Consider the following 24,203-nt stretch of genomic DNA (forward strand, 5'->3'; position numbering starts at 1 on the left):
TCCTGACTCCCAGCTCTTGAGACCGATATTGTGTTCTTTTTTATGTCTATACAATAGCCCCAAACATAGAAATTATCATCAATTGGTGGGTAAGGAAACCGAGGCTTAGAGAAGTTCAGTGTAACCGTGGCCACACAATTATTAAATGATCCCTTCCTTTAAATCGAGATACTCTTCTTTTTACTGTGCTATTTTGCCTTATTTTACGTATCCATTTTCAATTGGAGAAAAGCTCCAAGTGAGGTAATTACAGTGGCTATAAAAAAAGGAATTCAAATTAGTAATATTATTATCTCTCTGTTTCTAGTTTGTGCAAAGCAGGTAACTGATGAGGCATCTTCCACTCGAGATTCAAGCCTTCCTAACACAGCAGTGCAGAGCAAGTTAGTGTCTTCCTTTCAGCAACACACCAAAAAGGCTCTCAAGCAGGTAAGGTTGCTGGCATTTCTTCTTTGTCCCTCAGTTCTGCCTACTTAAGGTAATGGAAGTTATGCATAGAAAGTAAAATAAATAAGAACATAGTAATCAGAAAGCAACAGAGATGTCCTAGGTTCAACTAATCCCTTAATATTCAATACGTTGATTTTAATCTATGCTAAAAACTAGGAGAGGCTTGGCTGAGACCTTTGATGTAAAATAGAAGAGGGAAAATGTGTTTGGAATCATATAGAACTAAGATTTTGTGTGTGTGTGTTTTATAGCAAGTATATTGGGTTCATACATGCGTTGCATATTTTAAAAATAAAGTCTCCGTTTATGATCTTGTGTTTATCTGATAGTCGACATCAAAATAAATGTAATGTCTTTCTTATTACTGAAATGCATTGTTATAAATAAGAAAAATAGCAATCGTGCCTTGCTTGTATGTAGGCTATCCATTAGTGCGTTTGGTGCTGAATAGAGGTCAACTTTGCAGTATCATCCCAACATTACGTAAGCAGTCTTGAGTTGTGTGTCCTTGTCCAGAGACGGTGCTGGGAAGTGTGGTTATAATGTTGGGCTCTGGGCTCAGACATAAGCTGCTTACAACCCTTGCTACTGTGTGACTCTGGGTAAGCCACTTCTCTCCTCTGAATCTTAAACTCCTTCGCTAGAAGATGTAGAATATAAAAGTACCCTTCACATGGGAATGATCCAAGAATTAAGTGAGGTGATACACTGAAAGCATGTGGTAGAGTGAGTGGTCCATAATAATCACTCAATAAACGTTACCTTCTGCTACCCAGCCCAGAAATGCTGAATGTGCCCAGAAGAAATGAAAGAGATGCTATGGTTAGAGGGGAACATTGCATGATTGTGATAGTAATAAGGTCAATAAATATAAACCTTACATATTTAGTCCTGAATTCATGGTTTTCCCTTGTTTAACTGCTTTCCTCATTTTTTATTTTCATCCTTCTGAGACAGCCACCTCCACTTCACCCCTTGCTGACCCTTACCAAGTCTAGGAATAGAGGTGTCATTCTAAGTGATATATTTATAGCAAGAAGGAGAAGCCATGTTTTTCAATAAAGTTTAAAATGTTTTTAAAGTCCCACCAGCCTGTAAAGCTACTTAATATTCACATCCAATCCCCTAGACTTAGAATGTCTCCACCTCCTCCTCTATTACAAACCAGGAAACTTAGGAAAGAAACTTAACATTTTTGTAGTGAATTCTGTTACTTGTAAATTCCGTGTTAACTACTGAAATCGCAGTATTTCCTTTCATTGGTATTATATTTAGGGTAGTAACAGTGTTTCATCCTACAGAGGTCAAATACTCTTCACTGAGCTTGCCATTTGTATCATTGCTCTTGAGAAATGTTATAGATGCCAAAGAACAAAATTGAATTCAGTGTTGAGATCCCTTTTTAATTGGTGAAATAAAGAATGTATGATGGTAGGGAAGCCTGGAAAAAGGCTGGTTCAGGTGGCAAATAGGATGCAGGTACTAAAACACTAACCAGGATGGAACGAAAGATACAAAACTGGATACTGGTAACTGGAGCATTTAAGAAACATGGATGCAGTCATAAATGAAACTCATACTTCTGAAAAGCAGTGATTTAGAAAATGTGTATACACTGTGAAATCTTCCTCCGTGTGAGTGTAAAGATTAACATTCACATCTCTGTATTGCCATGTCTCATTATTTTTTACTTTCTTCATTTTGGTTTCATATCCTTTGAACTTTTTTTTTTTTTTTTTAACAGTTACTAAAACATTACACAGCTTTGAGTTAGTGGGTATTTTTGTTCGTTTATTTTGTTGTGTTGTAGAGCACATGTTCGTGGGAAGCGCCACTTGCTTGATTAGGGGCTAAGCCTTGTTTTAAGAAACCTGCCCTGGAAGCTTCTTAGTGTCCTCAAAGAGCTCTTTATTAATGTCTTAAAACTTCTTGTTGTATAACCAAGTAACAAATTAGTTACCCATACAGTATGGCACAATATATAGCAGATATGCTAATGTTTGATTAATAATGAAATTCATACTGGAAATACATTTAGAAGAAAAGCTGTTCTTGCAGAATTTTGCCCAGATTCCCTGTAATTGCTGAGTTTCTTAAGACAGCATTTCAAAAATTGACTGAACATGCGGCATTTTAAATTGTAGCAGCCTCAGCAAATCTGCAGCTTTCTTTTTGATAGTTGAATGGCTGTGACCATGTAGAATTCTTTGTAAGTGTATGTGCCGTTATATATCAATATATATATTTTTTTTTCCATGGTTGTGAATATGTTTTGTGTGTACACATACAGGCACAAATCATAATCTCACCAACGTAGGGCCAGCCAAATAACCTAATAATAATTACATTAGCTATCATTTATTTTTATGAATTCTAGACATTATTCTCTGCATTAACAGGCCCTATGCCGTTTAATCCTCATACAAATCCTTTAAAAGAATCCTTTAAAATATTTTTCAAATGAGGAAGCTACCGCCCAGAGGAACTTACACAAGACTGTCCAGTGAGTAAATCTTGGAGATGACATTTGAACCCAGAGTCACGGTTTCAGGTTCTGCCTTCTTAACTAGTAGTTCCTTTTAGCATATGCTGTATAATGGGATAGATGGATTTTTGACATGATCCAAGGAAATCTACGTTCTTGAGTATTTGTATAATGCAAGGGAAACATAGTCATTAAGAATATTATTTCCTGACACAGGGAACAATATTATTTCCCGACACAGGGAACAATGTGTTCAGTATCGGCACGTATTAAAGGGAGGTACTTGGATGTGTTAGCTTTTACCGTTTTACTAGAAGTATATTCTGAGTCAGTGGGGTTTTAGTAGTTCAACTATAGCTTGTCCAGCGTAGATTCTTAGAAAGAAGTAGGTGAAAAAAAACCAAAAACAAAACCCAGTAGCTTTATATGCATAAGTATAGTGAAGAAAAATGATTGAAAACAAACCTCATGCAAAATAAGCCAGACATAATTTCCCAGCTCTGAAGCCCTCACCCCCACCCAAAGCGTGATGCTGCAGAGAGTGGGTGCTTTAACTTTGCACTGCTGTTGATTGCGGTGTAACTACAGGCTGGACAATATGGAGGCGATAATGCCCCTTGGCTATTGATGCAGAGTACTTTCATTGCCCCTAATATTTGGGTCCTTTTAACTTTCTGATCATCAAAACATTTGTGAATATCATATGTTGGGTGTAATTGCATGAATAGCATGTTGTTATTTCAGTAGTTATATTTCTGAATAGAATCTTCACGCTAAGCATATTCAGAAGCCTCTGGAGAATAACAGATTGCTGATTATTACCTTGTTCCCTGTCTTCTTTCTGCCTTGGTATTTTAGCTTTAATAATCCTAAAAGGTGTGAAATGATTAGAGTTTGAATTTCAAGGAAGCATAATTAAGAAAGATTAAATTTGGGAAGTTTCTAAACAGCAGAATCAAATACAAGGTTAAAAAAAGGATGGGTTGAGGTCTGTTATGATGGGAGGTAACATGATGGAGAACAGAACCTTTCTGTGTTGTTCCTGTTGGTTTCTTTGACTTCCTGCATTATTTATTTAGGGTAGGAGAGTTTATTCATAAAGTTGGAGATCCTTTTCCTTCCTCGTATCGCAAAACAGACATATTCCTGGTATTTTGCTTTCGCTTTATATGTTTGACCAGTACTGTGAAATTCCAAAGGTTATGTTGCATGATAGCAGTTTCTGGACGTGGGTGTTGACATTTAGCATTCTAGCAACAATGCACATTGTTGGTGCCTGACACAGCCAGCTGTTTCATATGTGTATTTCTCATTATTTTAGCATTCATGGCATGTGCTATTTTCCGACTTCTCAGTCAAGGGCTTACTGCATCCAGTGCATTCTTAAGTTACATTGTTGGTATTCTTTCTCTATGAAAACAAAGAAGGTATTACTTGTTTATGCAAATTCCAAGTTAACATGAAGGCCTCTGGCTTTAGATTTTACTTTATTTTTCATTGGGGTGGAAATGAGAATTCTTCCAGGTTTTTAGAGTTATCCCAAGCTTTCTGTTTAAAAAATAAAATGTTTATCTAAAGTTTTTCTGTCTCTTTTTACAAGAGAATGTTGTGATACCTCTCTAGAGGAAAGCATGCTCACTCAGCATCTTTTGATTTTCACTCAAAGCCAGACTTGTAATTGTGTGATATGATCTTTACTTTCCTAGACTGGTTTAGCTCTGTTATGTTAGTTTCCTTAAATAAGTAAGTTTATTTCCAAGTGTAAGCCTATAAATTTCTTTCATATTGAATGATACCTGGAAGTACTAAACTTGGCGAGTCCAATGTACTCTGTGTAGTTTGGGCATGAGGACATTACATGTCCGGGCAGCTTGAAAGACAAGCCTTTTAGTAGACTGCAATTACACTTGCCATCTGCTTGTTTATTTAGGTTTTGGTATTGCTTCTTTCTAGAATTGAAATTAGGATTTAAAGTTGTTCGATAAGATATTCTGTTAGCGTTCCATTGTATACCTAAGGGTTGAGTAGTTGGATATCATCTTCCTAAAATGAATCTAGACTAATATAGTAAGACTTATTGTATAATATTAGTGTCAAAATAAAACCATGCTATAGATTGATCAACAGGGCCACCACTAGCTAATTAAAACCTTTGGTGTGGAATAGAGAAAGGCATCCCATCCCCAAGTTGTCACAGCAACAGATAAATCTCCCCTTTCAGGGTATCTTTGTGCAGAGCAATTCTTCCATGACCATCAAAAGTGGTCATCCTAATTGTATTTTCTTAAGCTATTACATGGATGTATATTTTCCAGGCTGGGATACCCAAACTTAGATAATTACAAAGTAAATTGCATTTAACCTCTGTTATATTTGTAGCATAAAATAGGAAGTTTTCTTGTTCTCTTGGAATTTTAGCTACAGCTCAGAGTTAAGGATAATGGGGTACAGGAGTACCCTGTTGTGAAGCAGGGTGCTAGACACAGCCTCAAAGGACTTACTGAGAGGAGGCCAGGTGGCCATCGACCATCCCCCGAAAGCCCATATGAAACATAGCTCTGTGGAGTTCCTATTTAAAGAGCCTTACCAACATTGCTGTCTCTGTTTTACAGAGACGTTTCCCCAAGTAATTTACTGAGCATTACTCAGCTAGTTAGTTCTCTGATTCCACAGCCTCATACCTCACAGTCGTTAAGACGACTCTGCATCAGCCCCTGTTCTGCTGCAAGTCAGCACAGTAGAAGAGGGCGCTTTTAATACCTCTCTTGGGCAGTGGTCAGACTCATTTTTGGGGGGAGGTGAGGAACTTTGGGAAAGGTGTTTAGCAGGTATCCAGAATTGATGCCCTCAGGCTGAATTTGGCTCAGAGACCTCTTTGTTTTGTCTGACACATTGTTGAAGACAGGACAACTCACCTACAAATCCAGTTGTATTGCTTCTCTTGAGTCATTACTACCACCTCCAATGGGGTATAGGCATCCCGGTCCTCAGCCTCCCCCTTGTCGTGGTCTTAGCCCAGCTAGTGTGGTCCAAAAATAATTGCACATTCTTCAGGGGATTGGGAGGAGGAGACACGCAGCATGTGTGAGTGGCCCATGGGCACGTAGCTGCAGCAATATAGGTATCTCACCAAAGCAAACAAACACGCAGACCATGAGCAGCTAGCCTCTTTATCTGCAGAAGCCACGCCCTGGAGTGAGGAACTGGGAATCACTATACTACTACCTGCCTTGTGGACGTAACAGGTGCTAGAGTTCTCTTGTTTGGAGCCAGCCCAAACTATCCCAGACATCTCAGTTGAGTCAACATTGGTTTCTTTCCCCTCCATCCACATTCTGATCTGCTTGGAGGGTATCCCCAGGGTCCACAATCAAATAAATCCTGCTTTCTAGAAAGTGAATTGGAATCCCCAAGGTAGCCTAAAATGGCTACGGATCTAGTAAATGCTACCGAGTTGCCCCTTCTCATAGCTGAACTCTGATACTCCTGAGTTTGTTTACTAGCCTGCGGGCTTTACTACTGTGACTGGTGTCATAGTAAAAAAAGGCTTCCCAAGTTTTGCTTCTTTGACCCTAGAAATGTTATTTGGGATAAAAAATAATGCTTGTTTTTCAGAGGTAAAGCAAAAAAAAAAAGTGTGTATTTTTAATACACTTAAAACAATCATTTAAATGATAGGCATAGTTGTTTTTATCACTTACAGGCACATAGTGTTGCATTTCAGTATTTAAGAAAATGTTGTACCAAGAAATATTGTTCAAATTTATGAGCAGGAAATACATATTCAGTAAAAAATCATTGAGACCATAGAAATGGGCTCAATGTTGACTAGCATTCCTTTTCCCTACCTTGGCTCCAGCTTGACTGTTTAAAATTCAGAATAGCCTTGGCTTTTTCTTCTTATTACGTTATGTATATCATGGTTTATTTCTGTCCAACTGCTAATTTTTCTATAATAGAGTCTTCTCCACTCTAAAAATTGAGGACAAAATTTTTGTTACTTTAATAATTATTTACTGCAAACACTGTAAAAAGACATGTCATCTTTGACTTTATGATTCCAGCTTCTAAGCGTCTTGTTATATCATCTCTTCTTTTCTTAATCAACATTTTCCAAAATACACCTCCCCACCATGCCATAAAATGAGTATTTTTCAAATGCCTATTTGGATTGCCAAGGGAAAAGTTTGAAATCTGTGATGTGAAGACTCCTAAAAACGAATCACTCTTTATACAGGTTTGTTTTGTGATGTCTTACATAGTGGGTAAAGATGGGCCTAATTGTAATTTCAGGTACTGCGTTGGCTCATTCTGTTTATTTTTTTAAATTTTTAAAATTTTTTTGCGGTACGCGGGCCTCTCACTGTTGTGGCCTCTCCCGTTGCGGAGCACAGGCTCCGGACGCGCAGGCTCAGCGGCCATGGCTCACAGGCCCAACCGCTCCGCGGCATGTGGGATCTTCCTGGACCAGGGCACGAACCCGTGTCCCCTGCATCGGCAGGCGGACTCTCAACCACTGCACCACCAGGGAAGCCCGCCTCATTCTGTTTTATCATTGGATTGATAGGTTAATGTCTACAAAGTGCTCGGAGTTCTCACACAAGGCTAGAGAGATTTATGCAATTATGTACACACCTTAATGAAAGAGTAAATGTCATAAATATTTTATAGCACACATGCTGTCATTCAGAATATTATTGCCAGCAAGCTAAAGGTGAGGAGGATGGCCTCTTATTCATCTTTGTATCTCCTGTCCGTCCACGGTGCCTAGTACTTTATAAAAGGTCAATAAATGTAAGAGTTGAAGGGAAGATGTATCCTGTTATTATTAGCAACAGTATCATTTGTAAGCGATTTCCCAAGCCATTCACTTTCCCACGTGGTTTTAAATCTCATCTGAATATGTCTTTTCTCATTTAAGTGATATTTAATTTTTCACATCTGCAGTTATTTGATGGCTAAATCTTATGGTCTACGAGTTGGACATTCAGGTAAAACCCTTTGCAAATAAAATGGTATTGTTTCTGTCAGCAAGGGGATATACAGTCAATGCAGTATTTCAGGAGACTGTGACAACTATTGGTCAAAGGACATTAGTCAAGTAACTGAAATGTTATAAAATTGGTAGAAATTACACAGAAACCAGGAATTGAAAGGTTGGAGACTGTCTGTGGTCAGCCTTTTAACCTTTTGAGGAGTTTTAGTATTCCTGGAACCGTGAATTTATCCTCTCTTGAATTGTGTCTGCTTAAGACCCTTTTTATTGCAGGTAATTTTCTGCGTAAAACGATCAGCTAGATAAGCTGTATTTCAAAACTTTCCAGTGTCTTTTCAGTACATTATCATCACCATGGTTGATTCATTTATGAAACACAAAGCACTCCCATTTGGAGCAATTTATTCTCGTATCGGTCTTCTTTTCCCTGGATTTGCCAGAATGCCGTCACGTTCGTGTTCTGAAGGTTAATGCCCAAAGTCAAGCAGACAGAAGCCAAGTGCTGCAAGGTTTCCAAGATTAGGACTGATTCCCTTCACAGAAATAAATGATTCCTGCCATGTTCAGTGATTTTGTGCAGCGCTCCCCGCGGCTGAGTGAGTGCATCAATACTGTAGTCCTTACCTGCTGTACATACTGATGACACTCGGTGTTAACTTGATTGACTGAGCAGCCCACTGGAGAGGACGCACCTGCAAGAGAAGTGCAGACATATATTTTTATCCTGGTCTCGAAACATTTATTTTACGTTTCTTTTCCTTGGGAGTCATGGTTTCAAATTCCATGGGCTCTCAAGCCACACTGCGCAGGTAGAACAAACCTTTACGTGCTGCTTTATTTTCAGAATTCTCCCGAAAATGGTCTCAGGTTTATACCCTTTGCCAAAGCCTGATTTTATGCTTTTGAGGGAAAATGACAGGAAGGTGACGCTTAAGAGTCCTGACAAATGAGTGACTCTGTGGAATTTAAGTCTCTTAAGAGGTTCTATCTGATGATGGGCAAGTGGATCATTTAATTCAATTATGAGAAATCGTTTTGACTATATTTTTATGTTCTATTTTATTATCATGTTTTGTAGGCTTTGAGGCAGCAGCAGAAAAGAAGAAATGGAGTCTCAATGATGGTAAACAAGACTGTTCCTCGTGTTGTTTTGACACCATTAAAGGTGTCTGATGAGCAGTCGGATTCGCCTTCAGGTAAAGAGCTAAAATATTGTATGCTTGGCCAGTTTCTTCCCGGAGGAGGCTTTCTCACCAAGAGAGATGTCATGAATTTTCTCTGGAACTGAATAATATTTCCACTTGAGGTTTCATTTAATTTTTTTATACCTTAGACTCTTTCAGTGATTCAAAAATAATAGGGTATTTCGCTCTTAAAAACAAAACAAAACAAAAGCTTGCTCATCATCAAAGGACTTCATTTGCTAATGTCAGTAGATGCAAGAAAACGTGTAGTACTGCTAGGTGGATTTTTTTGTTGTTGCTTTGGCTTTTGTTTGAATGTTGAACTTTAATGGTGGACCCCATGCTGATGTGTAATGCCATCAAAAGCCGTTCTTCCGTGAGTGTGAATTTGTTTTTCCATCCTCTGCTGCAAAATCAGGAATCCTTTATTAGTTTTTGTGTTCTGGCAGCATTCTTCTCACCTCAGTGCAGCCCTGACCGTTTCTTCTAATTTACCTCTGTCACTTTTTCAGCTATGTACCATTCTGTATATTATAGAGTGATGTTTGCGTTTTCTCTTCCTGCTTCAACATAAAGTTATTAATAAAGGCATGATCTCTCCCTCTCTCCAAGCCTCCCTTCATCCTTCATCTTTCTGTCTCGGTCTTGCATCGTCTCCAAGTGGCACAGTATTGTTGAAGCTTATTCGTGTATTTTCACAAAAGATCTGAGTGCTTCTTTGAAAAGCTATCAGATCAGTGAACGTGTCTTTGACTCCACTATCAGGCCATCTGTTCATGCTTTTTGTTCTGTTTGATTGATTTATTGGGCTTTTCTCTTTATATAGAGTAGAGGAATCAGATTGTGGCCAAAGGTAGTGTATTAACTCTTAGCAAAGGAGATAATATCTACGGTTTGTAGAACAATTTGAGATTTTTCTTTTCAAGGACAGCAAAAGGAAGATAATGACATAATAACTATTTCCTTTTTTAGGATCCGAATCTAAAAATGGTGAAGCAGACAGTTCAGATAAAGAAATGAAACATGGGCAAAAATCCCCCACTGGAAAACAAACGAGTCAGCACTTAAAACGATTAAAAAAGTCTGGTTTAGGTGAGTGTTCAATATACTATAACATTTCACATTTTAGATATTTAAATCTTGTTGAATGAAATTATGGGGACTCTTTTCTTTAATAGTTAAGAATATTTTTAAATCTTTCCAATTTCTCTAAACCAAAAAGGGTGCTAAAGAATGCAACATATTACAATGGAATGATTTTAAGCATGTTGCTAAATTTGTGAATGATACTATTGGATGAAGCAGAGGCTAAAGATAAGAGGTTTAAAACGATCTACGTATTAAAGTAATTATCTGCCAAGTCATAATTCTGTCTAACATGCAGTGTTTTGTTCCTGAAACTGGGTTTCACTTTATCGGAATACATTGTATTGGGGGGAAAATGCAACTTTTATAAAGTGTTCATTGAACTGAAGAGTACACTGTCATTGGGGTCTGCTGCAGTAAAACTGCTCTGCCTTGCTTTTCATCTTCTGCTGTTTGAAATATTCAATAGTGCTTGTCTGAAAAACAGTGTACAATTGCCGAGAAGTGTGGCAGACAGTTACTTGGTCTTGCAAGTCAGTACCAGGTTTTCTTTTGAAGATTTCCTTCCTGATAACTTTTCATCAGGAACTCAATAGCAGCATTTTGGGGGAAAAGGAATATGGAAACTAAAAAGAGGAAAATAAACGTATCCTAGGCTGAACATTAAAATTCTAGACCAAACCTGCCTCGTTGCATGTCTGGACCTAATGGCTTCATTTCTCTCTCTCAGTTATTTCACCTCTGAGTTAGGGTAATGATAATGACCTAGATCATTGTAACATTTTGTAAAATGATGGGTAGAAAGTACAGATTTATTGACCTGAACTTTATTATTGGTTCTGCCACTTACTTTCTTGGCAACTTAGGGTAATTCTTATTTGCAGAGTTTATCTGTTTGTAAAATTCAAGCAAGATTTTAACCCATTTATTTATTTATTGAGTAAAGATCTATTGAGTGCCTACTATATACCAGGATTTTGTTAAATTCTGGGAGCATATTTTCAGTAAAGTCTTTGAATGGGGTTTAGATAGCCTTATGTAAGAGATCTTTGGGAAAACAGAATTTATGTTTGTTTTAAATTCTTTAAACACAGCATAATTATCTTTTTCATTGTTTCCAAGGCTAAATCATTTTATAGTTATTGTCTAGCCCAAAACATATGTGTTAGTTTATAAACACCTACATATATACTGACATGTTTTTTCCTAGTCTTTTTGAGTTTTCTAAATTAAGTACTTTGAGTAGCTTCTGAAGCTGGAAACTGTAATGGGAGAGTGATATGTAAAGAATGTACTAAAAAAAGAAGCCCCCCCCCCAAATATCATGTTATGTTACCCTAAGTAATTTAAAAGTCAGTGACCTTCAGTTAAAAACAGTCTGCTACAACCTCAGGAAAGTCAATGCCATATCATGAGTTTAAGAAAATTCAAGGCATGGGGACCTCTTCATTTCTTTACTTAGCTGCCTTCAGGGCTGGGGTTCAACAAGGCTTGTACTCTTGTCAGGATCCTGTCAGGTGCTCAGGTCTTCAATCAGGATCTCTTGTTCTAATTGTTGTAACCTAGGAATCCTGCACGCCGCTTAGCATCTTACATGTTAACAATCATACAGTAAAGGTTAACAATCATACAGTAAAGGGTTTTCAGCTAATTTGTTAGCAAATTTAAAAGGCGATAAAGGAGACCACCATGTTCTTTTTAACCTGCTTTTTTCTTTTTAGACTACAAAGTAGTAGAAATAATGAAGCTACTTTAATGAAGGAATGGAAAACTACCCGTATTTAATGCAGTGGTCTTGGTACTTTGACATATTATCTCATTTACTTCAATTATGTACAGTTGAATTATTTTTATTTTACAGCTGAGGAAACGGAGGCCCAGAGAGTTAAGAGGGTTGTCCATAATGACACAGCTATTACAAGCCAAGGCACAGCTAGCTCCAAAGTCCAAACCATTATTTCAGAATATGTTCTGAATGTCTATAATCATCCAGCCTGTGTTGTAGACCTGTGGGCACCACTGAGGAGTAGCATAGTGTCTATGACATGATGAGCCTGCCATGGGTGTTAAAATGCAGGTACACTAGTTACACATAGAAGGAGAGCTAGCAACTAAAACATTTCCTGGCTGATCCTGTAAAATCAGAGGAAGAAGGTGGGATTTAAGGTCAAAAGTAACCTGAAGGTGATTACTAGGAAGGAACGCTGACTGACTGAGTAACCCAACAAGCAACTGAGTACAATGGCTTATTTTGTGCAAATGAAGTTGGTAGTACTTATTAAGCCTCCAATATATGCCCAGCACCATACAATGGAAAGTGAAAACAAGCAAAAGGAAAGAAAGGGCCTTAAAGGTGACCATCTCCAGATAGAATCCCATGTGTCTTCTAGAAAGTAATGTTTCTGATGTCCTGTGACCTTAGGAATCTTACAGAGTAAAGGATTCTTTGTTCTGTGCAGCGTTTTAGAATCATAACTAAAATGTAAGTTTCTTGAATTAGGGGTCGTTGACTTACACCAGTTTTTAATTATGCTTCTTCCTACCCAATCACACAGTAGGAGTTTAAAAATTACTTACTAAACAAATCCAAGCTTCTAATGGATATCTCTGAGGGGTTTTTAATAAATGTCCTTGCCGAGCTCAACTTCTGGGATTCATTCCAATATATTTTATTTGGTTTAATCTTTTTGTAGTGAAGAATTACAACTTTGCTGGTTTCATAAAATGTTACATACTTTTGAAATAAATTAATGCAGGAAAATAAATTTGAAGAGTAACCCTAAATACTATCATCAAAAATAACTTCCCCCAGGCTTCCCTGGTGGCGCAGTGGTTGAGAGTCTGCCTGCCGATGCAGGGGACACGGATTCGTGCCCCAGTCCGGGAAGATCCCACATGCCGCAGAGCGGCTGGGCCTGTGAGCCATGGCCGCTGAGCCTGCACATCCGGAGCCTGTGCTCCACAACGGGAGAGGCCACAACAATGACATGCCCGCGTACCGCAAAAAAAAAATAAAAATAAAAAAAAATAACCTCCCCCAGTGTTTTATAAATATTATTTGACATCTCCTAATGTGTAGCCATAGTCAGGGGTCATCTTAGAAAAATTGAATTATATCATTTTAATTAAAAGTACTAAATTTAATTAAGTTTAGCCTGAATAATAAAAAAGAATGGAAGTAAAACCAAAAACAAAATTGCTAAACATCGCCACGAGATATATTCATATCTAAAAGTTCTCTCCAAAGATACTAAAAATATGAAAAACTGGAATAGGAGCGATGATCATTTTAACTACTCAAGCTTTGGACAATATATTGTAAAGGATAGGGAGATAATTATACTTATGGTCCCTCTTAACTCCATGTTTTTGTTATATTATTTTTTAAACATCAAGGTTGTTAACATTTAATAATCTTTTTTTTTTTTTTTTTTTTACCATAATCCCCATAGTTCACTACCCCCCTGGTATTATATGGTAATGGATTCAGTGCTCCCCGGTAGACTGTTCACACAATTTCTTCATTTGTAAAGGGTACTTGGATTTATGTCGTAGATGATTAGTTTTTGCCCTCTGATAATTTTTTTTCCCTAGACTGTACTCTTTGAAAGCCTATTTTTCTTCTCTGAGCTCTTTCAGAATCCATTCGTCTCTAATTTCTTTGAGACAACGAAGAACTCTCGTTTTGAACTCTTTCTGTATTTCTTTGGGCAGTTCCTCTTGCAACCAAAGGCCTTGGTCTGCCTCTTTCATGTGCTCCTTCCCTCTGTGTGAGTGTATGTGAGTACATCTTGTGTGCACATTTTATGCATAAATACCGTGTGGCTTCCCTTCTGGGAAATAGGAGGCTTTAAGCCAGCAAGGTCTCCAAAGTCTGCAGCCTTTATTCAGATTGGTGCTCTTCGACTCCCTTTGGTCAAAATAACAATTTCCCTGATCCTCATCAGACACTTTCCCATGATTTTTATTATGACTACAAAGTGTCGTCTTCTATAGCACAGACACTTACTGTGGCAATTCGGCAATTGTTGCTTCTTTGCTTCTCCGGACCTCAGCTACTTTATACTCTCTAGTGTCCAGGAATTAGACACTAAAATGACTACCTCTTCTTTTCCTCTGCTTAGTGTAGGGAGATGAGGTACCAGCTTTAATGAGATAAGACAATCAGATATAATGAGCTTGTTCTTAAGCCAATTAAGAGTAAGTATGTAAGGATAATTAAAATGGAATTAAACATCCTGTGTGGCAACAAATTTAGCAGTAAGTTCATCTGCTCTGTCTTTGTTCCAAAATTATAAAACATAATTTTGCTTAGATGGACATCTTTGAAATAGATCTTCTTTTGACTTTGTCATAAAACATTTAGAGAGGCACATAGTCTTTTTTTTTCCCCTGATACCCTTAAATATTTTGAACCATACCAAATAGTAACCAACAGCATAAGTTCTACTTCTCACATTGTCCATAATACATGTTTCTAAAATTTTATGATTTTCTCATTTCCCCAATACTCCTTCCCAAAGTTACTCTTGGTAAATGACCTCAACTCCCTCATATGGAGAGTATTTCGGCCATACGTAAGCATTAAGCAAATTCCTTTCCTGTATTTTCAACATTTCTGTCTCTAGGTTTTGCCTTTGCCTTCTCTGCTGAGAAAATAAGCTTCTTCCTAATTCTCTTCTTGTAGTCTATTTTATCTCCCTGTGAAATACTTGAAACATATAGGAAAATACAGATGCTAATAAAACATACATCTATATACCTGTCACCTTGACTTCATTCCTAACAAATGTTAGGAGTTTGTTGGGCAAAAAAAATAGATAAAATTTTTGTACTTTTTGTGTTTATAAGTGAGATTGGCCAACAGATTTTCTCTCTCATATTGTCTTTGTTTGTCCTTATTTTGGAATAAAAGTTATATTAACTTCATAAAGTGAACTGAAGAGCTTTCTTTACGTATTCACTGGAATAAGTATAAAATGAGTGGGGGGAGAGTTCCTTGATGTATTGGTAAAATTCGTCTTTAGAGCTATTTGTAATATGTGCTGTGCATGTATGTGGGGAAGGAGGGGTTGTCTATTTATTTTACAAAAGTTTTCACAAATTTATTGAGGTTTGCTATTTTTAATATAATTTGAAAATTTGCAAACTTGAAATACTTTGTCTTCAAAGATATTGGCTAAAGTCATAGTAGTATGATTTTTATGCATATTATACTATTTAAAATCAAATTTTAATTATAATTTTATTTGCCTTGTATATCTATACTGTATCTCAAATTATGTGCCTACCTTTCATTCCTATTCATGTTTATTTATGCCATCTCTCACTAGATTTATACCTATTTTATTAGTCTTAAAAAAATCCTTTTTCTGTTCTTGATGGTCTTCATTGTTCTTTTCTATTTCATGAATGTGTACTCTTATTCTTTACAATCTTTCTCCTTTCTTCTTTCTCCGGTTTTTATTCTATAGTTCATTCATTAACTTCTTGATTTGCACACTTAACTCTTGAATTTTCAATATTTTTTCTACTCTCGAATATATACAATTTATTTTTAAAACAAATTCAGCTGCATTTTACAAATTTTGGCATTATCATTTAGAATGTAAATATTTTGTAATTTCCATTACAAAACATTTCTTTAACTTGTGAGGTACTTAGAAGTGTACTTCCAAATGTCCAAATATATAATGAGTGTGGGAAGATTGGAGAGTTGCTATGTTATTGATATCTAATTTTACTTCTTTGTGCATAGAGAGATGAGGTTTTATATTATTCTTCAGTATTGTTGAGACTCAGTGGTCAGCTTTTGGGGTTTTTTGTTGTTTTTTTTTTTTTGTTTTCTTTACTGTTTCCTGAGTGCTGACCAAAAAATTGCTTTCTCTTAAGGGCTCAGTGCAGTGTCCTATGTTAAATTCATTGGTTTAAGATCGATTATTGAGTTTTTAAAGTCCTTGGTATTCATAAGACAGGTTTTTTGCTTGTTATCTCAACGTCTGGTAAAATATGTTCAGATGTTCCACTGGCATTATGTAGTGCCAATTTCTCTTTTTAATTCTCTCAATTTTAAATTTTGAATGCTATGCTGTTGAAATGGATGCAGGCTCTAGGTCATTGTATCTTTCCAGTGAATTATTCCTTTTATACTCAAGGAATTACTTTCTTATCCCCAATAAGGTTTTTTTTTACCTTTGTTTATCTTTGATGTTAATATTGTGGTATTGCTTTTTTTGATGTTTTGAATGTCTGCCTGGTATGTCTTAGTTTATCTCCTCATTTTCTTCTGTTCCATGTGATTTTTATTTTAAGTATATCTCTTGTAAAGCAGTATATAATCAGATTGTGTTACTTTTAAAATCTAATATGAAATCCATTTGTATTTTTGTACTGTGTTGGGGACTTAATCAAAAATTTTTTTCTCCTTTTATGCCTTCATGTGATTGAGTTTTCCTTCCATGAATTTATTTGGAAATTATAAGTCTTTTCTATTTCTCCCATTGACTACCTACAGAGTTTTTGGATGGAATGTCCTATAAATATCAATTAAGTCCATCTTGTTTAATGTATCATTTAAAGCTTGTGTTTCCTTAGCTATTTTCATTTTGGATGATCTGTCCATTGGTGAAAGTGGGATGTTAAAATCCCCTACTATGATTGTATTACTGTCGATTTCCCCTTTTATGGCAGTTAGCATTTGCCTTATGTATCGAGGTGCTCCTATGTTGGGTGCATAAATATTTACAATTGTTAAATCTTGGATTGATCCCTTGCATGCAAATGGAAGTCAGCTGGAGTAGCAATTCTCATATCAGACAAAATAGACTTTAAAATAAAGACCCTTACAAGAAACAAAGAAGGACACTACCTGTAGAATTTTAACAAACTAACAGTATTTCTCCTGTTTCCAAACAGTGCCAGGGTTATATGGTGTTCTCATTTCAATCACACCTTCCCATCTCTCATGCAATTGCTGTCTCCTGTTTTTTGTGGTTTTTTTCCATTTTGTTTTAATTCTCATTAGTTGTTAGTATTATTTTTCACTGTTAATGTTTATTTGGAGTTACTCATGTCTGTGAATCTTTTAGTTTGTCGTTGTTTCTGCAACCCACTCATTCATTCTTTGAGTTAATTTCTTTATTTGTTAAGAACATCCACTAGTACTTTTTCAGCAAGATTCTCTAAGGGATAGTTTCCATTTTGGATACTGAAAATATTCTTATATCGTTAATATCATTGCCATTTAAAGGGACTTTATTAACGAAATTCTAGATCAATGCTTCTTTTCTTTTGGCCCTTTGAAGATACTTCATTGTCATCTGTAATTTATTGATGATAAGGTTCCTGTGTCTTATTGTGATCCCTTTGGAGGTAATCTATTTTTGTTCAAAACTGTTTTAAGGTATTCTTTTTATTTTTGATGTTTTGCTATTTCAACACATCGGATGGAGGAATGGGTATTTATCCTTTTTGAGATTTGGTATGTTGCTTTATCTGAGGACTCTTATCATTTTTTCAGTTCTAAAACTTTCAGACGTTAGCTCTTCAAATATTGCCTCTCTGCCATTTGCTGTGTTTTTTCATTCTCCACCTCCTGTAAATGTGCATCCCGACTGCTTATTCCATTCCCTTTATTTTTTCTCTCTCCTGCTTTCTTGACTCATCATTTTTAATGCTGCATTCAAGATATTTTCATCAACTCTATATTTATTCAATAGTTATTTCATTGTATCCATGGAATATTTTAAAAAATTTTTAAACTAAATTTTCATTTCTAGAAGTTCTATCTGTTTCTGTTTCAAATCTGCCTATTTTTAAAATTACAGTGTCCTGTTTTTTCATAATGAGTTTATTTTCTTTTTTGTTTCTATTGTTTAAAACAAGGGGCAGCAAGTTTTTCTGTTAGGGGCCAGAGAGTAAATACTGTAGGCTTTGTGAGTCATGTGATTTCTGTCACAACTATTCAACTCAGCATTGTAGTGCGAAGGCACATCTAGACAGTAGCTAAACAATTGGGCATGTCTGTGTTCCAGTAAAAGTTTGTTTACCAGCAGCCACTGGACTGGATATAGTGCATGTGCAATAATTTGCTGACCCTTGATTTAAATCACACTCTATTAAAATCACATTCAAGTGATTCTCTTAACTCAAGCAACTGAGAGTGGTAATTCTTCCGTTTGATGCATCAGCTGACTGTCCCTTATGGTGGATTGTTCCCTTGTGTGTCGTAATTTCGAATTGTGGACTCTATATACAGCCGTCTGTTGGAGGTCATTGTACCTGAGTTGTAGAATTATCCTACAAAGCATACTGGCATTTCAGGCCTCACAGCTAATATTTTTATAAAGGATTGCTGTTTTAAAGTATTACCCTTAAATTACCCTGAATAGGCATCTTCTGAAATACTCCAGTGCTTAGTGCTGTGCATGACACTTGGGGAGCACACAGCTATCAGCTATAATGCTCTCATTATCTCCATTAAAATAAACAGCACTCTTATTGTTATCATTGATCCTAAGTCTTATAGAATCTACAAAAACTGTAGTTGTTACCATTTATGCTGCTAAAGTTTTTGAGGATTCTGATTAATTGGAAGACCGTAATTAAAATACTTCTTTATCTAGACCTGGTGCTACTTTGAGTTAAAAATACAGATGGTATTGAGTGAAGTAGACATTATGAAAATTAAAGACAACTAAGGCAAGATAGAAACCCAAAGAAACTTCGGAGATTTCATTCTGAAATATCATTCTTAAAAGAGATAGAATTAAATACATTATCAAATATATATATATATATATATATAGTCAGTATACATATGTGTGTGTACAGGTGTATGTTTTTCCCAATCTATAGTGAATTCATACCTCTTGCTTATTTATCACAGGACACTTGAAATGGACCAAAGCTGAGGATATTGACATAGAAACCCCGGGATCTATTCTTGTCAACACTAACTTGAGGGCATTAATAAATAAACATACGTTTGCTTCCTTACCTCAGCATTTTCAACAATACCTCCTGCTTTTGCTCCCAGAAGTGGATAGGCAGGTAAGTAGAAGTTTCAGACATTTGGTATTAGTCACCAGTTATATTATTATGGACTGGCAGGTCTGTTATCGAAGATGACTGATACATGGATGGATAGTTTTCTAATAATCTAGTATATTTGTGTAATTTATATACTTAAATGCTAGCATTAGTGTGTTTGCTTAATCTGCCTAAACAGACTCATTTTTCATGATCACTAGTGAGCAAATTCAAACTTTAAAATACAGCACATTGCCATAGAGTGAAAACAACAGACCTACCTACACTGGGCAGGAAAAACAAAGAAATCAAACGTTCCAGTATCAAATAAATCTTTGAAGTAGCTTCCCCTTTGCCCCGAGGGAATATTGAAGTGCAGCAATAAAAAGCCAGGGTTTCTAAGAAATTATGTAAATATTTTCATTCTCAGCTCTTTCCAAAAACCATTTAAACCATTTAAAATTTATGTTTGGATTTGGCTTCTGAGAGTCTATCATCGTGAATATGATTGCCTATAAATAATCACCTTTTATCTTTTTTTTTAGTATAACTAAAAGTGCTTTAAGTGTATTTTTGTATTTTTTAAAAGCCTGTAAAATAAGGAAATACAAATATAGACTCATAATAACAGGCATCAATCATCTTCTAAAGCTGTTTCCTTTGAAAAGAAAAAAAATATTTCATCGCATAAACTTTTATTAAATTTCACAAAACTGTTACATTTCCTTGTGATTCTCATTTCAATAAATTTTGACACTGTATATAGTTTCCAGTTGATGGACATAATGTGCATGTGTTTATGAATTTGTATCTCAAGATGATAGGTACATCCATAAATTGAAATGGGCAAGATTGATTCAATATTTCCACATTATTTTGAATAAATTTTCTTAGCTTTTTATTTGATTCTGTTTTCTCCTAACTTACCCACCCTTTCATACATACTTAAAATTTGATAAGCTGCTGTCTTCTATCATTCTTATGTATCTCTTTGGTGGAGATTATTGTTCATATTTAGAAAAATACTATTTTGATTTTGAGTACATTTTTGTTTGAAAATTTGTTCAGTATTTACTATGAATATAATACATGTTTGGTGCTTTGGAATAATGGAAATATCTATTAGTAAGTGCCTATTGCATGTTTATTGAATCAATGATTAAATACACTCTAGTTGGATACAGAAGCTATATTCCTGAACAATGAAAATATGAGGTAGAAACAGGTAAGCTTAGCGGGGAGAGCACAAAGTAAACTGAGCTTTTATATGTAGAAGGGAAAAAATCAGAGACAAATACAAGATCCTTGAATTGGGCCTAGAGGTATAGGCAGAATTTGAATAAAATAGATGGAGATGTATTTTATGTGAAAGATTCAAAGATACCAAATCAAAAGCTGATTTTGTGGGAGTCTGGATTATAGGAACAACAATGCAAATGAGTCTGGAAAGACAAATTAGAAGTCAATTTTGGAAGATGCCTTGAGTGTGACACTAAGGAGTCTAAACAGTGTTCACGCTGTGTTTGCAGTGCAAAGACACTGAGGGCTTTTGAACAGAGCTATAATGTAATAAGATCACTGCTTTTTAAGAAAATTATCCTGGCGGTACTGAAAAGGGAATGTTAGAGATGGGAAGCATGAAAGTGTTGTTAGAAAGCAATTTTAGTTATTCCAAAAGGCAGAATGAGGGCTTGAATTTGGAGAATAGCCTTGAACTCGAAGAGGAGTAGGACCGTGCAGTCACCTTCCTCATCACCACCATCATCAGTAGCACCATCATCCAGTGGTGGCAATTTTACATTTTGTCAAATAACACTTGAAGCAAGGTCTAGGGAGAAGCCCCTGATCATTCCTGGGTTTCAAGCTCGTGTGACTGAGGATTGAGTTCAGGTGTTTAGAAAAACTTTATTTTTTCGGCAGGGGGAGGTGGATTATTAGCTACGTGACTATTGCCTGCACTTCAACGTATGTGTGGTTTGTCTTGTTTACAGTTGTACCTCCAGATCCTGGAATAAGATTTGGCATATGTAAAGTACTCCAGTCTTTTTGGAAAGAAGAAATGACAAATTGTCCTTGGATTAGCCAAATATTTCAGGAACCCAGGAGGCAGTGTCAATAAGCCTAATATTGAATTCAACCTGTAGCAGTTTCTGTTACTCAGTTTTTTCCAGTCACTGTGAGAAATATAAATGAATAAGGCACAATACCTGTTCTCAAAGAACATGTAGTCCATTGGGAAATCATTTATTCAAGAAATACTTACTGAGCATGTATTATGTGCTGCATATACTGTGCTAAATACAGAGGCTTCAGGAATGAATCTTCCAGAGGAATAACAGACGGAGGAGAAAGACAACCTCATGCTGAAATACAGTTTCCTCTTTACTAGGAAAGAAGTCTGATAACTGGATAGATCTATACCAAATTTAGTATAAGACCAGGCAGAGTGACATAAATGTCAAGTAGAAATATAAAGTCCTCAGAAGGCACGAAGGATGAAAAACTTTAATCTGAAAGTAGTATTGGAGAAGATTTTATGGTGGAACAGATACTTAACTTGAACCTTGAAGGACTAATAGGTGTTTTGTAAGTAGAGCCAAGGGAAAGTGAATTTTACAGAGGGAGAGCTTGTCATTTACACAGACTTGCTGTGTGTGTGGTAGGATGCTGTGCTAAAGGGTAATATGGTCTAAACCTCGATGACCCTGGTTGCAGATTAAGCTCTTTTAACTTTTTCTGAAACCAGTGGGCACCATCAGAGATTTCTCAAATGAGACACAGCATACATAAAATAATTTAAATAAATATTTTAGTGCCTGGACATAGGGCAGCAGAAGAAGATCCAAAGGATAAATAACATATTGTCATTATTTTCTCTTAGGAGCCAGTAGCTCTGTAAAAAATGTATTGGAGAGGCAGAAAGATAAGACCCAGGGAGACTGGGCAAGAGACAGTCACAGTAGTTGAAATAAGAGATAAGAGTCTGACCTTAGACATTGGCCTTGGAAAAGAAAAGAAAGGACTGAATTCCCGGCATATTTTCAACCCAGAAGAGTGGGAATAAATGACACTGCCTATGGGATGGTCTGGAAGAAGAAGGTCTGTAGAAGGTCTGGAAGGCAAATGGAGATTTTATTTAGGGTGACTTGGGAGGACTGGAAGGCTCTGTGGGCCTGTTAGCATGTGACATCAAGAAGTTTAGAGCTCTTTCTCCGGGCCCTGCTAGAGTTGAGCTCAACCCTATCTCCCAGCAGAAAGGAACAGGCAACTTGATGAAACAACCTTCCAAAACCAGTCTATTTCACTTCAGTTTATAAAAACCCAAAAGTCGGTGAACATCACCATTTTCTAGGCCAGAATGAGTAGGAAAGGCATGGAAATGTGAATCTGATTACAAAGATTTATTTGAGCGAGCGGAAGGTACTGTAATTATGTGAAATACCTATGAATTTCACTTGTACAAAAGCTTGTTTTCACATATTTTTATAAAATTTGAAATTCCCAGTTTTTTCGTTTCCCTCCTTTGACTACCCCAGGTTTCTGCCTGATTTCTCCCCTGAAGCAGTCCTACCGGCTGTCCTATTCTGGGCCAAATGAAGCCAAGGCTTATTTCATTATTACATCTTTAAAATAAGGGAAGCTAGGTTTCCCATTTACCTTGCCAGTGCCAACTATCATTAAGCCAGCCTGTATTTTTTTTTTCTATATTTGTACTTTTCTTTCTTTTTCTAGAGGTCTGTTTATCTTAGATTACATTTTTTTACATACTTCTAGTTGTTTTATGACAGTGTCACAACTAGTTTTATATTTAAGTTTGCTTTCCACACATTATACTGCAAGCAACAGAAAACCGAACTCAAACTGACTTAAATATAAAGGGGATTTATTGGCTCAGGTAATTATAAGATGGAGGTTAGAGTGGGCTTCTGGTTGCTGGTCCTGGAATTCAGTTATTATCAAGGACCCATTTAACTGTGTTTAATGAATTCATTTTTAAAAAATCTCTCCCTTGTTGGCACTCTTCTAAACCTGAATCCCTTTGTAGTAGGATGGCTACCGGAATCAAAAAATGGGTATTTGCCTATTGGTTCACATTCATGGGGAAAATACTTGTGTCCCAGTATTTCAAAGATAAACCTGAGTCACATGAATGATACTACGTATCAGTAGATCACAGTGACTACTTCTTAAACAATGACTCTAGCTGAGGAAGTGGAATATGCGGATTGGTTTAAAGCAACCAGGCCTACTCCTGAATTTTAGAGTGCTCACCAACTCCTGAAGTAGAATGGTGCACTGTGGAGATGTCAGGAAAACTTTAGAAATCTGGTTTTTAGGAAGTCCTATTAGAGGCTATGCAATGGAGGGTGGGGGAGAAGTCAACCATCATGTCCACTGTAGTAGGGTAGGTGTTGAGTTTGGTTTTGAACACGTTGGGTTGAGATGCTTCTATAAACTATATGAAATGTCCAAAGATGGCTATATATATTCAGGTTTTGTGACTGGAGAAGATGGAATTAGTGATTAAAATTTACGTAGATTATACTGTCAGCTATGGGATTTGATGAGCCTGTGAGATATCATGGCCATCCCAAAGGAGTACATATATTTGTAAGAAAGTATTAGAAAGGGTATGGGAGGAGCCAGGGAATAGATAGAAAATAGCAAATCCATGAGAGATCATCAATGGGGAGGTTATGTACAGGCAAGTGTCTCAGATGGACATTAGGAAGTCACTGGGGAGTAAGTGGGACATCTTTTCTTTGTTCCTTTAGATCCATCCTCCACCTTCTTTTCTCTGCTTTGCTCCAGGAGGCTGTATATGGAGAGTAATCCACGTATGGACTACTGCATCAAGAGAAAGGATGCCTCTGTCTTCCTTTCTTTTTTTGAATTTTGAAATAATCATAAACTTTCACAAAATTTAAAGATATATTAGAGAAGAAGTTTCAAGCCTCATTATCCATCCCTC

At 36.4% G+C, this 24,203-nt stretch overlaps 1 protein-coding gene across 2 annotated transcripts in view; it reads left to right on the forward strand.

Annotated features, from left to right (window-relative positions):
* Nucleotides 1–24,203, forward strand: part of ASXL3 (ASXL transcriptional regulator 3) — a gene marked incomplete at both ends in the record, with an annotated part of 172,526 nt that overhangs the window by 82,848 nt on the left and 65,475 nt on the right. For both annotated transcript variants that reach the window (XM_082668052.1, XM_082668053.1), the window contains 4 exons: nt 308–429; nt 9,010–9,127; nt 10,088–10,207; nt 19,089–19,252. In XM_082668052.1, the coding sequence (XP_082524178.1) occupies nt 308–429; nt 9,010–9,127; nt 10,088–10,207; nt 19,089–19,252 (524 nt within the window). The remainder of the gene's footprint in view (nt 1–307; nt 430–9,009; nt 9,128–10,087; nt 10,208–19,088; nt 19,253–24,203) is intronic.

This window comes from Grampus griseus (genome assembly GCF_964374135.1).
Source record: "Grampus griseus genome assembly, chromosome: 12".
Classification (NCBI taxonomy): Eukaryota; Metazoa; Chordata; class Mammalia; order Artiodactyla; family Delphinidae; genus Grampus; species Grampus griseus.